The sequence below is a fragment of the Monopterus albus genome, unplaced genomic scaffold (genome assembly GCF_001952655.1).
Source record: "Monopterus albus unplaced genomic scaffold, M_albus_1.0 scaffold29.1, whole genome shotgun sequence".
Taxonomy (NCBI): domain Eukaryota; kingdom Metazoa; phylum Chordata; class Actinopteri; order Synbranchiformes; family Synbranchidae; genus Monopterus; species Monopterus albus.
This window is the reverse complement of record NW_018127909.1, coordinates 3,476,334-3,493,498: the sequence shown is the minus strand read 5'-3', so window position 1 is coordinate 3,493,498 and position 17,165 is coordinate 3,476,334. Positions and strand designations below refer to the sequence as shown.

Below are 17,165 nucleotides of genomic sequence, written 5' to 3'. Positions count from 1 at the left end.
AACTTTATATTTTTATGCTGCCACTCAAACATGCTGTGCTGTTGCCTAATTTGAACCCAACAATTTCCATTACAACTTGTCTGTACATGAAGTGTAGCTTCCTTTTTGGTCCCACATATTTGGATGCTTTGCATCCGTTTACGGTTGCTTTGAATATTAAAAAAAAAAAAAAAAGCTGTAGTGTTGGATTAACATTTTTAGAGCAGAATTAACCTGCAATTTACAGCTATCTTGTTCCTTAAATTTTATTTACAATTTCCTTGCTTTCATATCTTTTTCCTCTTCTGGAGTTCTGTACATCTTGAACCATATTACTGAAGTAATACTGTCAATATTTTCCAATCACATCTCAACTTATAAGGAATGTTGGGTAAATAATTTAGTGCATCAAGTTTTGTGACACAAAAATACTCTAAATCTAGGTTCACTGGACAGGCATTGTACTGTGACTTCCAAACCAAGTATTACAGATTTAATAACATACACCGGGGTAAATCTATTAAAACCAAGGAAGCATGTTTGGCCAGTCTGTAAGGGCTGCTACAAGTTGTACGTACACACCAACTATCTCCATACTTGACATCGCTTGAAGCACTGAAACTTGTTTTTCTTTTTTGCAGCATAAACAGATAGTCTTAGATAGTACAAGGGATTCATTTTCCCTTCACTAATGTTTTTCCAGTTCCATTAAAATGTTTACATTGTCTAGTCCCATGTGTTTGTGGCATTTATTAAAGGACAGAATCAAATGCCGTCAAAGGAGTTGAAATGTCAAGTTTTCTTATCAGACAACCACACAACACCAGCAACGTAGTGCACTCTCCAAGGACTTGTCTTGTCTAAAGGACTACTACTGAACCTCTGACAACAGCTGCAGCCATTTCTCCACAGAAACCTTTGAAATAAGTCAACAATAGACGACCAAGGTTTCCCCTGGTAGTTTTTTTTATTATTTGCAGTTCTTTACATTTTAGAAAAAGAATCCAAGGATTTTGCCTCCTGTGTGTTTCCGTCTGGCCTCTTCATGGTCCATGATGCCAGCTGAGGTGGTCAACACAATATACCTGTGGAAATGCAAGTGAAAAATGTCACACACTTAAGAAGCTAAATACATCACGGTGCAGGTGTTCCCGATAGCCTCAAAAGAGGCACTGTGTAACACACAACTTTTTTCACATTGATCTTGATTATTAAAAGCCAAATTGGTACCAGGTATGTGGGGAAAAAAAGGTTTGTTAGATATAACCAAAAAGCTGATCACACATCAGCGGCAACAGCACTTCGACTCCAACTGTCCATGTAGCAAGTGTAAAGGAGCAAAATATAGGTAGGCCTCCAAAAATACTTTCAGACAACAAACAGTCACAGGATGATTAACTGCAATGAAAACCCAGTGTACAACCTCCATTTGACAGCAAGTCAGTGTATAAACTGCATGAAGATAACTGTAAAGGAAAAGATGCAGGGCGATGCTTCCTGTCTGCAGGGTCTCCAAGTATGACTGAATTTAGTGGATCTGAGACTGCGGCTGCAACTGTAATGTACAGCTCTGCAGGTAAATAACTTGAACTAACATGCCCGGGGTTGGTTCACCTGTGTGCACATCAAATGGAAAAGCTTTCAAGTATAGTGAGTGCAGACAAATCAAAAGCAATAAAAACAGTGGTGTATGTCTGGTACTAAAGCAATACGCTATACACAGTCCAAAACCCACTGATGCCCAGCTACAGGTACCCAAGTCGATGAACAAAGCTGTGAGACAATTCTTGCTATTTGTTTAGATGATGCAGTGATGAAAACTGGATGTAGTTTTTGTTTTTAGCTAGAAAACTATTACTCTGCTTGACAAAACATGCAAAATTCATATTAAATCTATATCCAATAGCAGCCTAACAGGCAACCTGGAATCAGCTTCAGTCTTTACATGCCATTCCCTCTTCTGTCTGCTGCATCAGCTAACAACAAAAACACCCTTTATAAAATGCACAATTAAGGATTCAAACTGGACTCTGACTGCATGAGGCCATCTATAATCACAAAAAGAAAACCATCATGGGCAACATCATTAAGTGCAAATAGCTGCAATACTAGCGTGGAGTTACACAGGCTGACACTAGTTCAAACTACTCCACAAAAGTACACATTTCAGCAGCTCAGTCATATCCCACAAACACCTGCATAACAAAAGCAGCAATTCAGTGTGTTTAGAAGAACAGAAGCCTGTCATATATATATTAGTGGGTTAAAATATGATAGATAAATGGTTCAATGTCTGTGCTACACATTCTGGTCCATGCACAGTTGCATCATGCCTACTGCCTTTATCAACATGCAGTTACACTTCAGGCAGTTCCACAACTAACACAAAAACTCAATCAGCAAACCCCCTTTCCTCCTTACAGTTTATGAATTTTAGCCTGCAGTGTAATACAGTGACAAAAGCAATGCATGAAATGCCACAGTCACCCGCTCGAAACAAATTAACAGGGAACAGAGAGGAATGACAAGGTGCTACAAAACAAAGACACCTTGTAAAAGGGCATCATTTCTGTCTGCGCTGACAAGCTTATGTGGAAGTTTTATCTTATTCTTCTAGGGCTGGACCTGCTCTACTCTGATGGCACCAGTGTGTGTGTACTGTATTTGTGCCTTCTTTTATAGTCTGTGGTTCATGGATGATGAGCTTGGAAGACAATTCAACCATTTAATCAACTAATCAGTGAAAAAGTTGAGATATTATTTAATAGAACAGTAGTTAGTGGCAGCACTGTATTCTTCTGTATCTGCAGGACAACGATCCTGTGTTTATTAGCAGCTGTAGAAAAGCTGACTTTGTCCAGTCAAATACTCAAGAACCAATGGGCATTAGTCACATAGTGGTACAAAAGATATCTCATTCAAACACAAGACAGCTGTATGACATATTGACATTATGAGCCTCAACACATCTAACTATGAGACTTTTGTTGAGCAGCTTCAAACACAGTGGTGAGCCAAGCAAAAGTCATGGCTGGTAATTTGGGGACTTCTCAAATCACAATTCAGTGATTAAGAGCAAGACAGGAAACCACTGGAACTTTTAAAGTCAGCAAACAATTTCTAGCAGACTAACAATAGACATGCAATGTTTCAGTTTATCAGGTGCACAGTACAAACTCAGCGTATGGGATTCTCACCCGAACTGTCTTGAGGGCAGCAGATTGTTCTGCCACTTCTCCAGGTCCTTGAGCTGGAGATCAAATCGTGGACTGATCACGCCACACTGGAAGAAAAATAGTGGTTTACAGTCCACATTCACACACACTCGAGGTAGCAAACAGACAAAGCTAAAGCTTTAAATTGTAAGATGACCATTATATTCCCCTGAGCCTAGCCAGAAGGCTGCTGCTGCTGCATTTACCACTTTCTAAACCAAATGAAAAGGTGGACCAATTAAAGACAAGGTGACCAAGGGCACTCTAGCAACAACTAGTTTAATAAAAAGTTACTTGCCAACTATCTCAAACATATAGTTAGTATTTACTTGAAATCGTCTTACAAGCCATGACAGGAATAATCAAAGAGGTGACTTTACCTTGTTCAGCCTGCCTGTGAGATTGACGACTATTTTTCCGGCTCTGTGGTCATCAATGATTTCAAACTCACCAATGTAACCTGACGGTACAAATAACAGAACACCACCACAAATTAAAGCGCTTGCACTTTGAATTGATGAGCTACTTGTCTCAGATTTGACTGAGACAAGCTATTACCTTGTCAGCTACATGCTTACCTCACATTTACTAACTAAACACTGTATATCCTACCACTAATTCTAAAACCATATGTTGACTGATGGCTAGCACTGCCGATATTACATGCCCAAATAATCAACATGAACTTAGGTTTTTCAAGATACCCACTCACCACACACAGACACACCAGAAACCCAAACCACTCACCATGCTTCATCATGACGGTTAGGAAGCGCACAATAACCTTGGAGCAGGGCCTAATGAGGACCTGGCGTTTCCCACGCTTCTCAGCATTGTTGATGCATTTAAGAGCATCTGCCAGAACATTCATGCGCACCATGATGCCTGCAGACAGAAAAATAACAGGCATTCAATATGAGAAATGTGAGCTAACTAAAACAAAATAAGCCATGCACTATTTCACAACCTATTCTGGCCAGGACCATTTATCCTGCGCCCCCAAACCAGCTCATCCAAGTCAATGCTTTACAACTTTGGAGAGGTGACCAAGTCTATATTGTCACACTGATAACTGTCCCTCATCGATTAAAATAACTTGAACATTTTATTTCCTTTTAACAACATATTCTGACCCCCTTGGCTTATAAAAGGCAAAATGGAAACGAAGGCGTAAAAGATGAACAGCATACGAGCAGTTAGCATTTAGTAAGTCCAAACGCTTCCACTGTTCACAAATAGATTACTAGTAGCTTAGCTTGGCTAACATTAGCAAGTTACGTTGGGTAACGACTTTTCTGAAACCAGTCTCATTTTACTCGCTGTGGGTAACGGTGTTTGAATTACTGTGCTAACTCCCATCAAAGCATGGTCCTTCATCAGCACAGAAAAGCTACCTAGCCTAGCCGACTTTATTACCAACGCAAAAATCTCTTTACGCGTACACGGTTCAAAACGGCGTCGACTGCGAACGAAATGTGTTGCACGAAGATTTCAACCGACAGCTTACATGTCTTACTTAAATAAAGATTCTAGTATATGGTGCCAAACCAAATACTTTTCAATGCGCCTTGAACGCACCGATTCCCAGGGCCAGGGTGAGTGTCTACTAGATGACACTTAATAGCCCAAATGTGATTAATTCGTTTAGCTAATCAAGACGATAATCATCCCAAATGACTGCTATGAACTTTCGCTTGCAGATGATCATATAAATGAAATACTTAACATCCAGATGCTTCAGATACTCAAAAGATCGACGGTGAAACTGAGAAAAGATATCTTACCGGCTCTGCAATATGGCGGAAAGAGGAAGTAGAAAAATACTGCAATGCAATATGGGAAAAAATCCAAGAGTCGTTGAAGGCGAGATAACCTACACCACCACGAAACTACTGCACTGTGCATCAGCTGGGTCAATATGAAATGACAGAGAGCAGTTGTAATGTGGCATAAATTTGCTCAGTGAGGGTTTTTAAATTTTAAAATGAACTAGCAAGAGAGAGCATATCTCTCCCATATTAGCTTCTCTCCACTGGCTCCCTGTAAAATTCAGAATAGAATTTAAAATCCTTCTCCTAACATACAAAGCCCTTAATGACAAGGCTCCATCGTATCTTAAAGACCTCGTAGAGCCTTATCATCCTAACAGAGCACTTCGCTCTCACAGTGCAGGTTTACTTATGGTTCCTAGAGTCCACAGAAGCAGAATGGGAGGCAGAGCCTTTAGCTATCAAGCTCCTCTCCTATGGAACCAATCCCAGTCTCAGTTCAGTTGGCGGACACCCTCTCTACCTTTAACATTAGACTTAAGACTTTCATTTTTGATAAAGCTTATAGTTAGGGCTGGATCAGGTGACCCTGAGCCTTCCCTTAGTTATGCTGCTATAGGCCTAGGCTGCTAGGGGGCCCCATGATGCTCTGGGTTGCTCTTTTGTTGTAATTTGGCGCTATACAAATAAAATATGATTTGATTTGATTTGATTTTGATTTTGCAAGTGTCAGACAAGAACTGTAGGAAATGTGTGCCAATTTTGCAGTGCTCTTTATTGGTTTGTGTTTAACTCTTAGGTGGATTTGTTGGAAAACAAAAGAATAGATGTTGCCAGCATGATACACAATAAAGCCTCTTTGTTTATACACACATTTTCAGAGCAAAAAGGAAGGTCAATGAGAAGTGTTAAGGTTGTCAAATTTTTAAAAAGCACAGTCTCCAGTGGCAGTCCAGCAACATAATACATTCAAGTCAGCCTTCAGCATTTCACATCCTCCACACTTGTTGTTTCTGCTGGTCTCTGTGTTTCTACTGTAGCAGACTCTAGGGCCACAGTGCTGTTCCACATAGTACATTTGTGCTGTCTGCTTTTTAAATTATTTCTGATTAGCAAAGGTATTTACAATGTATACCCTTTCAAGAGAATATGTATGCCTAACCATGAACTTAGGCTAACATACAACCCAATCTAAGAAAAGTTTAATTAAAAGCCAATATCAAGCATGACTCATGTTTGTTTCTTTCATTAGGTCAGTTGACATGCACACTGATGTCAAGAAAATGAACTGATCTGGATGAGCCATAAAATACAGAGTTCACATTGTCAGAGCCAATTTATGTTTTTATTTTCTGTTTCAACAGTGCAACAACTCAGTCTGGTACTTATTATCATCAATTACAATTGTAATCAAATCCTTATCACTTGAGTCATTATAGTACCTAGATGAAAATAAAACATATAGTTTCAGTAAATCTCTAAATGACTTTCAAAACTAGCACAACATTATTTAAGAGAGCAGGTTTAAAGTTTAAACTGTGTTATATTACTAATGATATGAATTCTTGTAGAATAGTGATTATTTCCTTTATTACACACACACACACACACACACATTTGGTGGGTGTGTGTGTGTGTGTAAAATTGCACAGCATCAGGAGCTACATACTAAGCCACAAAAACACAGTCAGTGTCATTGGAAGTGGAAGTGTGTGTGCAGTTTTTGTATTTTATAATGTAACAATCAGAATCTGAAAAGTCAAAATCATGAATAGCATATGAAAGGCATGACCTTTGGACAGAAAGGATAAGAATAACACATTATTTATTGCTAATTTAAATGCTACAAGCTACAGTATAAGGTGTGCAAATGTTTCTTCTTCTTATAAGTCCTGTCTAAGCAACATGTTTGTACCTCTGACATTTTGCACTTGCCTCTACTCATAAAAAATAACTCAACTCTACTACCATGCTCTGAATTCTCCTGTAGAGTGAACAGGATGAAATGTTGTTGGAGGTTTGTCCAGCCATTTGCTAAAACTCAAAGCTCTTCAACCAGTACAACTGAAAAGCCTTTAGTTTCCACCCACAGCTCTTTCCTCTGGTGTCCAGTAGAGGGGGAGCCAAACCACCCAGAACCAGATATATTGACATACCTACCAGCCAAGTCACCAGTTGAACAGACACATGGAGCATAATGGAATGCTGAGCAACACAAGATGTTGTAACCTGATTTCTGTACTATTTCTATGGTTACACTAAAATTTCAATACATTTATCCCGTTATCAAGCCTTTGCTTGGCTATCTCGCTGGTATCCACTTTTACAGTTAGCCACCATTGCTCACCATGCTGGCTAGAGAATCTGTTTCTCCCTGGGGATCTAGACCCAGCTTCTGGAGGTCAAGGCCCATGGCTACAAGCATCTGGAGCAGGGTGAGCTCCTGATGGGTGGCCTGATCCACCAAGGCTGGGCAGGTGGGGTTGCACTGGGGCCACTGGCAGGTGTCCACCAGGTGAAAAGGACAACCTTTAGCAGGTGTCTTGTTGTTGCGGATTGCCTCCAGATTCCTGTCCCAGCAGTGCAGGGCACGTGCCAGAGAGGTGCCTCTAACTTGGAAACTCATCCAGTTACTAGAAGATCAACAAGGCAGAGAAGTTACAGATTAGAAATAAAGAGAGAGACAATGTTTGAGAATGAAAAGGAAAGTGAATGGAAATGTATTACAAAAGCAAAGGAATAAGTAAGATAAGTAAGAAGACTGTAATTAGCAACTGAGGACCCGGAATCAGCCATGTCATGGTCTAATCACATGGTTTGCACTTTGCTCTGTTCATTATTTTGGTGGAGAAAGTGGTATGTTGCAGAACTGCAACTGCAGAATTATCTACAATGACCTTGGACTTTTTGTTCCTTCCATAAAAAATCTTCACCCTCAAAAAATAGATATAACTTAGCCTGACTCTATAAATCCAATGATGATTGCCCAGACCCACCAATACCCATGTGTGCAGCAGAAGAATGGTTATGTTCAGGGGGTACTGAGGGGTTGGGGAAAGTGCCAAATGGCATTTGGTGACATGAAGAATGTGGCATGATGAACGAGCAGCAGAAACAGCAGCATGAGCTCACTACGCAGAGATGGCCACTGGTAAAAGTGAAATAAAATGAGGAGCAGCAGGCGTAAAGGTGTAACACCACAGGCGTCAAATAGCCATTCTTACCTCTTGGTGATCATTGTGTGCGAGAGGCAGGATGGAGCAAATACAGCCCTGAAAAATATACAAACAGCAGAGAGCAGTCATATCTGGTAGGTGCTTGAGTCCACATTTATCATTTGTACCACCTGAGAAATAACAGGCTTGAATCTGTTGTTACTAATCATTCGGGCAGATAGCTACATGTTATGTTACGCTTCTGAATGAGTTGTTGGGAACTTACGTAACATCTCTGAGAGAGTTCTTCAGCTCAGTGCCCAGGTTCCTTATGTATTGCCACTGCTCTTCAGACAGGCTCTGTCCTCCCATGTATATGTTCTCCACCCTCAGCTGCTCCTCATCAAACAGCCACTGCACGACAAACAGAGGGGCTACAGGGAACACAAAGAGCTCAATATTAAAGCTGCTTAAACCAATATTATTATATTAATAGTGAGTCAGATGATTATGTGTAATGTGAATGGAGTCATGATGAATCCACATAGAGTCATTACCAGACTTTGCAATTCCCCTCAGCTCAACAGAGCTTTATAACTTGTTTTAGCTAATTGCTTTGGTTTTATAGCTGATGACTTTACTGTTCCAGTTAATTCTCACAGCTCTCATTAGTGCTGTGTATAGAGGCAACTGGCAGTTGTCTTTAGCACCCAAGCTCTGATAAACACACTCTCTGAAACCTGCTGATCGACTAAATAAAATATGGATGGCACGACAGCTCCCAGAAGTGACGACACTGTGACTTGATCGCCCCCTGGTGGCTGGTTGCACTATAGGACATAAATCATGCCCCCTCCATGATACTGGAATGGACATGGGCCAAATAAAAAAATTCAAAGTACAAATCAAATACATTTTCCCAGAGGTGATTTATGTGGTTTTTGGTAGATACTGTCATGCTGATGCGTGTACAAGTGGTCATGTTTCTGTATTAGAACTCTCATCTTGAATCTGTGTTGTGTCTCCACATTACCTTGTGTTTGTACTAGCACTGGAGGTCACCAATGTCAGATATTGTGAAATCCCACGTGGGGGCTTTAAGCTTACATGGAGGGCTGTCATAGCTGTCAGATCTACAAAATATCAGCTGTCCAGGAAGTGAGGGTTGTCATATTTCCACATTGCATCACATTTGTGATTCTGAGCAAATTGATTTCATAACTCTCATATTTCTGTGCACATGACATCTAAACAGCTAATGTCAGTTATAAAGTACAGTACAATACTACAACACCATGATAAACCTTAGGCAGCAGCCAGCACTCACAGGTCAAGGTAGAGTATAACTTGTGTCCAAAGAAGCACTGCCACTCCTCCCCTTTCTTATAGAGCTGTCGGCATCTGTCAGGCACAACCCCATTCCACAGCCTGAGAAAATAATACACACCGTTTACACACACAAATTTACTGCTCAGCTGCGTTATCACTTTAAATAACAGTAAAAAGTCAAATGAAACAGCACTGTATAGTAAGAGTTTATTTGTAATTCTACTTCTGACCTGTGACGGTGCCAGAAGACTGAGTCCTTACCTGAGTCCTATCTTGATAGCATCTTCAGGTGAGCAGGAGACAGTCTCAGGGCAGTTAGGTGATGTCTGCTGCTTACTCTCCAGAAACCAGCCAGAATCCACTAGACCACGGACCTGAGCCTCTGCACCAAGCTGCACCAGCTGACTGGCCACCCTCTCAATGTTCAGCAAAACACCTGTCCCGCCAGCACTGCACAGGAGCCAAGAAAATCAATAAATAGTTTGGCTTTGAGAGCAACATTTTCACTATGGCTATCAAAATGACAGCACATGCCAGCTAACAGCAGGGAAGTAAAACTTTAGCAGCCCTGCATTCAGACAGTAGATCCTGTTTTAGGGTTCGAGAGCGTTCCAACAACCATGTTGCTAACCTGGGAGGAATGCTCATCATTACAGGGCAAGGCCCTTTAATAGACATTATGTCACTGTTCACAGCTGACTGTAGATATCTTTATTGTTGATAAGAGGATGCACCAAAAATAGGACTTCTATTGTTTAATGTTAGCATGGAGATGGTCCAGATGGCACAGAGAGATCTTGTTGTTCAAAAGCAGCGGTCAGCATCACGGGGTGAGCAATAAAACAAACTCACCTTGTGCCAGACAGCATAACAACCTTGGCCTGCTTGATGCCTTTGGGGATGAGGTCTTTGATTACCTCACGGATGATCAGGGATCCCATGAAGGTATACTCAGCTGGTAACAAAAAAGACATCAAATAACTGGAAGAAGTACAGACAGAAAAGTTAGATTAGTTATGTTCGCTTATAACAAAGAGAGGCACAGATCTGTCATTGTTAAGAGGACCCTCCCTGACAAAAATGCTGAGGGAGCTGAAGAAACATACTTGTATTTGAATTTCTATCTCTCTCTTTCTCTTTGCCTTGTCGTGGTCTCACAGGAGGGGTTGGGGCAAGCCCAGTACCACTCCATACATCACTGGAACAGTATGGGATGAATCTACAGAATAGGAGACAATCGCTTTTGTTAGACTGAAGCCTGAAGTCCTCATAAAAGTCCTTCTCTCTTCCATAAATATTTGTCAAATATCAGAAATTGGGACATTTGGCCATACCAGACCAATTGTCATTTGTAAGACAACTGAAATGGGTTATTTCTTACTTTAAAGCTGCACTACTCAACATTTATACATTAACAGTGGAAAAAATGACTATATGTAACACAAAAGGGGCCAGTCATGTTGAGAAACTTTCAAAAAATTATCAACTCACACCACAGTTCCCCTCGGCTATGTGGAGCATTTTAGCTTTCTTCAGTGCTTTGTTTTGATTTTACAGCTCACACCTTTGCAGATTTTATTCACTCTCTGTGCTCTCATCAATCTTATTTCCAGCTAGCTATAGTAGGTGGGTTTGTAGGTAGGTAGGTACTTTATTAATCCTCAATGGGGAAAATTCAGTGTTTCAGCAGCAATGGAGAACAAACAACATAACACCATGAGAAACAAGCACCTCACACACATCCTGATAAATAAATTCCAAATACTCAAAAATAGACAGAATCAAGTATTTGAATAATCAAGAACAGAATTTATATATGTGCATATTAAGTAAAGTTTTGAATGTAGGACTTTTACTTGTAACAGAGCATTCTTACACTATGGTATTGCTACATTTACTTAAGTAAACAGTGTCAGTACTTCTTATACCACTGATTGTTGTGTTTACACTTTGTTCCCCTCCCCCAAGTGTCACAAAATGTAATGAATACATTTTTAAGTTAAAAAAAAAAAACAGAAACAACTAGAAGTACAAACACAACTGGTTCCCTGCTGTTGTAATAGGGATTTCTGCCATTAGTTCATATTTTCATGTCCACGGGATTGTGTGTTTAACTTTATCCTGTTGAACAATGATGGGGAGAAGATCAACGCTCACAAACTATGTGCTTGCCATACTTTCAGTAGCTAGAGAATAAAGACACACACTGAAGATATACAGGTACTTACACAATGTTTGCATTATACCAGTGTGGGTTTTCCTCTGCTTGAGAAGACAGTATTCCAGTTCCTGCAAATCCAACAGAGATCAAAGAGATGTGCATTAGTCTCTTTATGTAAAACAAGTAGCATTATGGGAACATGCATGACATGCATTTTAAAACATGGCCAGCTGGCCTACCTCTTTTTGTTTGGGGCCACGCCGATGAGCTCATTAGTCGGCGGATATTTTGGTACCTGGAATCACAGGTCTCTTTGCTGTAGCAGCACCAGCCACCTAAAAATAAAACATACTAACATTAGACATTCACATCAGAGCACAGAGAGGGAGACCCTCATTAGCCCAATGCACAGGCCTGTGAGGAATGAAGAGGGAAAGGAATGCACCTGTAGCCTGGTTTGCAAACAAGACATTCAAATTGACATTCACTCAGAGTTAGACAAAAAATATGAAGGATTTCTTTAATTTACAAACTGTCAGCACCTGATTTGCTGACTTACTGTCAGCTTATGCAAACTGGTTTCTCTTACAACTGCAGCAAAAGAACAATATTTAATCTGACTTGATCAAATTCAGCAAAACCAATTATTTAGGCTCTACCAATCAAAGAAATACGCTCAGAAATCCCGATGTCATTTCAGGCAGGTAAAATATTTGTGTTTGGGAAATCCAATGCACACCTCTTCCATGATCCCCAAAATTAACAGTCAAGTCTGAGGACAATTCAAAAAAATTCCCCTCATCCTAAACCTGTCAAAAGTGACAGGCAGCAACTGAAAAAGCAGAAAAGCAGAAGATGACCAAACAAGATAACTTACATTACAATTCCAATAGGTGCATCACGTCACAACAAGCTGACCTTTGGGGACCAAATTAACCAGTTGGGTTTTTAAATACTTACCCTCCAGAAATAACAGCCAGCGGCGGCTTCCTCTGAACTCCTTTAGGTAAAACCTAAAGAACCACAAATAAACGAGAAGGAGGAAATAAAGCAGCCATGTGTAGCTTCTGAAATCACTGTATTAATTAGCAAAAAGATAGCAAATGCAAGCATTTAGTTTTAGGAAAACAAGTGAGAGAAGTATGACATGCAGACATCTCACCCAGCTGCTGTTCTATCGTTACATGTAACTTGGGTGTTCTTGAGGAAGTGCAGCCTCATATCATCTGCCTGTGGTCTGGCTGCTCGAGCTCTTGCAGCTCCATCCCCTCCTGCTTCAGCTGTGTCACCAGCACCTCTGGTGTTTCCAGGGCTTCCAGACCCTCTAGTGCTTCCAGGAGTAAGATCAGCCACAGGGGATGTCTGAGCAGCATCACCTCCTTGGTTCCCACCAGACTTCTTGGTGGACTTGCCACTAGCTTTCACATTACGGTTGTTCTGACACCAGATTCCCCCGAGCAAAAGCAAGAAAGCAACTTGTCCCAGTATCTTCATATCTGAGGCAACATGAGAAACAAGATACATGGAATGCATTATTACTGGCTCTAAATCTGGCTTTATTTATGCATATGCAAAACCTGAAAAATCAGTGTTACGATGACCAGATCTTCTGCATCTTCTAATTTCATGGTCAATACCTTGTTGCCTGAATTAAATCCAACAATTTTTGACCTGGAAATTAATGTACCTCTCTAAGAAGAATCACCTTTGAAGACTGTTGTTGAGGCACCCCAGGGGTCAGCCAGATAATCGGTGCTGCTGAGGAGAGAGTGAGAAGATCAGAGCACAGTGACCAGGTGTGAGAGGAGGATGCCAGTCGTGAGTAGTGATGAAGCCTTGATCAGGTTTTGATGAAGCCTGCAAATCAGCGGTGAGCTTTATAGTGCCACCATATGGATCAGATTTCCTCTTGTTTTCTCTCGCAGCTCCTGCCAGGCCCTGTGATAAAATGCTGATGACACGCAATGAGGGGAGTTACTGGACAACCAGTGGCGAGGAGAAAAAATAACACACGCGCCTCTTCAACATATTTCACGTTGTTGCACACACCCTGCACTTTCCCGTTTGACCATGGCTCAAGCTCTCCTTAACCCCATCCCCTCTTTTCTTCTCCCTCCCACCATCCACCTCTGATTGCAAGTGTTTTGATCTACATGGTCAGCATAACTGCATATAAACTTTGCATGGTATGTGACCCAGAGGTCACTGGAGCACGCACCTCAAACACGTTCCGACATAGGAATGAATAGTAGAGTAAGGTTCTTGCATTGTCAGCAATTTGGCTGTCACTCTCAAGGCACAGGTGGTGGACACTACTAAGTTGTGGCACCAAGCACATTGCACATGGTTGTAAAATTTCTTAAACAAGTCTCCATATTATGTGCCAATAACAGCTCTTTCTTCCCTAACCACCTTTATGTGTTGTTCATCTGGAGAACATTCAAAGAAGTGCAGGAGTTTGAGTCAGTATTTGATAAATCCCAATAAAAAACTATAGGATTATTTCCATTTTTTTGTTTGTTTGTTTTTGCTATTTGTTACTTCATACAGTACACAGTGATTGAACTATAAAGCAGATCTTCTTGGATCTCATATAATAAAATTTGTATTATTCTACTACAGGAGAAGAAGCGAAAATGACAAAGTCATCCCCTGCCCCAAAAAACTGAATCTGAATGAAAACTCTGATCTGAATCTTGCCTTATAATTGTCATTATGCTATTTTTAATGTGTTGCTTAGTTGTTTAATGCTGAGAAATTACCGTTCTCCTGTAATGAGCAAAGCTTGTGCATATAAAACCAAATCCAAACTGCTCCTTGAATCCAGAGATATTAGATCACAGCTTAAGGTGGATTGCTGAAACTGTTTTAGATTTTGAGGATAATTTCAGGCAACAGACAAACACTACTTCCACTCCCAAGCTCTTGGATCCCATTTACCATTCTAGTCTTAGATTCATCACTGGAGATAAAAACTGTAGTACTCCAAATAGTGATTTTTAATTATATATACAGATAGATTAGTTAAACAGATTAAATAATATGCAGGTTAAAACATTTCTATCCTGCAGGTTGAAGGGTTTCGTGCAGTGTGTGGTAAGATGTCTTTACCTACAGATGCATTCCCCTCCAGATTGGCCTCTGCAGTTTCCTGGATGATAGGTTAGGTTAGTTTGCCTTCGGTGAAGAAAGAGACAGAGTATTTGAAACCGATCTGTGACTATCCCCCCCGGGATGACTGTAGGGTGACGTACCACCTATCACTGAAGGATCATGAGCCCCAGGGCTCTAAAATTCTCATCAATGAAATGCACACCATCCTGACATGTCAATCACAGCAAATAATGATTGCTCGGGGGGCCAGAGGCTGTCGGGGCTGAAAGGACTGCAGGGTGCAGGCCGCCTTGAAAACAGAAGAAAAGAATGAATACATTATAATGAAGGCAATAAACCCTCAATTTACCCCTGGGAGACTGAACGCACTGACAACAGAAGACCGACTCTACATTCAAGCTTGAAATACATAACAGATGAAGGGCCATACAATAGTTTCAGTTTTAAAGGCACATATAAAAACATTATGATTCGGTCAAAGCTGAAATGTAAAATGGTGTCAACACAGCTGTCTTTATTCTGGATGTATTGAGAATGATCTCTCTTGGCAAAAGCTTATTGTACACTGTCTGCAATAATCACCAAACTGTTTAAAGACTTATAAACAAGGCAGACAGATATATCAAGTTTTGTCTTATTGCTTTGGCAGAAAAAATGGTATTTCTGTCTCATTTTCAAGCATTTCATGCTATTTTAGCTACTTTCAACTGTGGCCAGAAAGAAAACAAAGCTACTCAAAAATATGTGCAATCGTATGCACTTACGTGCAATAAAAATCTACCCTAAGGACATCACTATACTGAATTTGATCTACCGAGCTGAACCATCCTTCATTCTTTCAGTTGTCTTGAAGAATGCACACTACCATCTGTCTTCCCAGAAATCAATGCAACAATCTGTTTAACAGATACCTCAAATAGCTGAAAAGCGAAAGAAGCTGCTGTAAATCTATCACCATTTCACAGAATGTCACGAACAGACAGATGGCATTGCTGCTATTCTGTTTTTCTTTGATATCAGATTGGACAGAATGATACGTTTTTCACAACAGGCTTCTCAACTGTGCATTACAATGAATGCGTGTTCTCTAGTGATTCAGAAACTCTAATGGGTTCTCTTAACATGTACATACACAGTCACGTACCACTACACAAATTCACACAAAGTGAGGCCTGATGAAGTTCTGGAAACTATTACATTCGTCTCTTTACCTTTGAAAAACAAACAGTTTGCATGATCCATAAGGGGCTCGTGAGACATGCTGAACTTCAGCAACAGCTTGACCCCTTGTGCAGCACAGGAGGCATTCTTTCTCCCCTTGTGTTGTTATTTTTCACAGCCAGCCTCCAAGGTCAGGACACCTAAAGCCTGGGTGGTCCGGGCACTTTGTCTGCTGAGCATGCGTGTCATCACCAGCCTCAAGAGCTGAGGGCCCCAGGCGCAAGCTAGAACATTTGTCAGCTGATAGCTTCAAAGAACAACGATCCAGAGAGAGTAGTCATATGCTGGATTCTTATGCCCGCATCACTGTGCAGAAAGGTTGAGACCCACAAGTTACAACTCCACGATCTAACCACATGAACAACAGATCCAAACCACAGAGTGGTCCAACAGCAAACTCTGGAGATGAATCAAAACACCTACTATAAGTTATATCAAGAATGAAACAACAAAACCTTCAACTAAGGTTATAAGTAAACACCACTGTTACAGTATGCCACGCAGCTCCTACTGCCATGTTGCGTGTAATTTGACAATCTGAGACAGCATCACTCTGAATCTATGTTGTCACCAACAGTGGAGGGCACAGCTGGGGAAAGAGGCCCATGATTAACATGAGCATGAGTGGCACCTTTACAAGCCACATGAAAATAAGCCTCAGGCGAGAGTTATGACACCTGGCAAGAGTAGCGCTGCCAGAGCACTCCATTCAATCAGTGAGGACGACAGACGGGAGATCTTAGCAGGATCGGTGTAAAGTGCTGGGCCATTGCAGGAGACAAGCAGGTGGGGTGGACAAAACAATCCCTACAACCAGGTGTTAAGAGGCCTTGCGTGGTAACCTTCTGCAAACAGGCAATGCATCAGTATGATAAATGGAGGAGGGGTTGATGGCAGGGATACAAAGTATTGGATTCAGGAGGGGTGGGGAGGTTGATGTAACAGGCATAGAAAAGGATAGCTGACAAGTGAGTAAGTTCTGTGCACTGTGAGAAGCTGCAGCTCATTCTGCTGAGCCCATCACAACCAACTATGCGTTCTGTCACCTTCCTGGCGTGCAGGCAAAATATGTTTAGCCTCGATTGTGAACATGCCACAACCACAATCAGTCAAAGATTTATATAAAAGAATAAAAGGTCAAATTAATGACATAAGATGAATGACATCATCATATTAGAATGTGTAAATCTGCAAATTATGCTAATTTGAACCCCCCCCCCCC

At 40.9% G+C, this 17,165-nt stretch overlaps 2 protein-coding genes across 5 annotated transcripts; both read right to left on the bottom strand.

Moving 5' to 3' along the window:
- Positions 1-916: 916 nt before the first annotated feature.
- Positions 917-5,063, bottom strand: rps15a (ribosomal protein S15a). Of its 2 annotated transcripts, none has more exons than XM_020596336.1 (5): positions 4,979-5,063; positions 3,942-4,079; positions 3,575-3,654; positions 3,177-3,262; positions 917-1,064 (listed from the first exon to the last, which is right to left on the bottom strand). In XM_020596336.1, the coding sequence occupies exons 2-5, from the start codon at positions 4,072-4,074 to the stop codon at positions 971-973; spliced, it is 393 nt and encodes a 130-aa protein (XP_020451992.1). In that variant the 5' UTR covers positions 4,075-4,079; positions 4,979-5,063; the 3' UTR covers positions 917-970. The 2 variants fall into 2 exon arrangements, with proteins under 2 accessions (XP_020451992.1, XP_020451991.1); XM_020596335.1 differs by having other exon boundaries at positions 4,920-4,991.
- Positions 5,064-6,399: 1,336 nt separating this feature from the next.
- notum2 (notum pectinacetylesterase 2) lies at positions 6,400-14,827 on the bottom strand. Of its 3 annotated transcripts, none has more exons than XM_020596235.1 (13): positions 14,720-14,827; positions 13,296-13,559; positions 12,771-13,104; positions 12,569-12,621; positions 11,848-11,943; positions 11,676-11,736; positions 10,554-10,666; positions 10,300-10,402; positions 9,709-9,897; positions 9,446-9,546; positions 8,405-8,552; positions 8,188-8,235; positions 6,400-7,596 (listed from the first exon to the last, which is right to left on the bottom strand). In XM_020596235.1, exons 3-13 carry the CDS (start codon positions 13,100-13,102, stop codon positions 7,293-7,295), a joined length of 1,548 nt encoding a protein of 515 aa, XP_020451891.1. In that variant the 5' UTR covers positions 13,103-13,104; positions 13,296-13,559; positions 14,720-14,827; the 3' UTR covers positions 6,400-7,292. The 3 variants fall into 3 exon arrangements, with proteins under 3 accessions (XP_020451891.1, XP_020451892.1, XP_020451894.1); XM_020596236.1 differs by having other exon boundaries at positions 13,314-13,559; XM_020596238.1 differs by lacking the exon at positions 14,720-14,827 and having other exon boundaries at positions 13,296-13,571.
- Between the last annotated feature and the right edge of the window lie 2,338 nt (positions 14,828-17,165).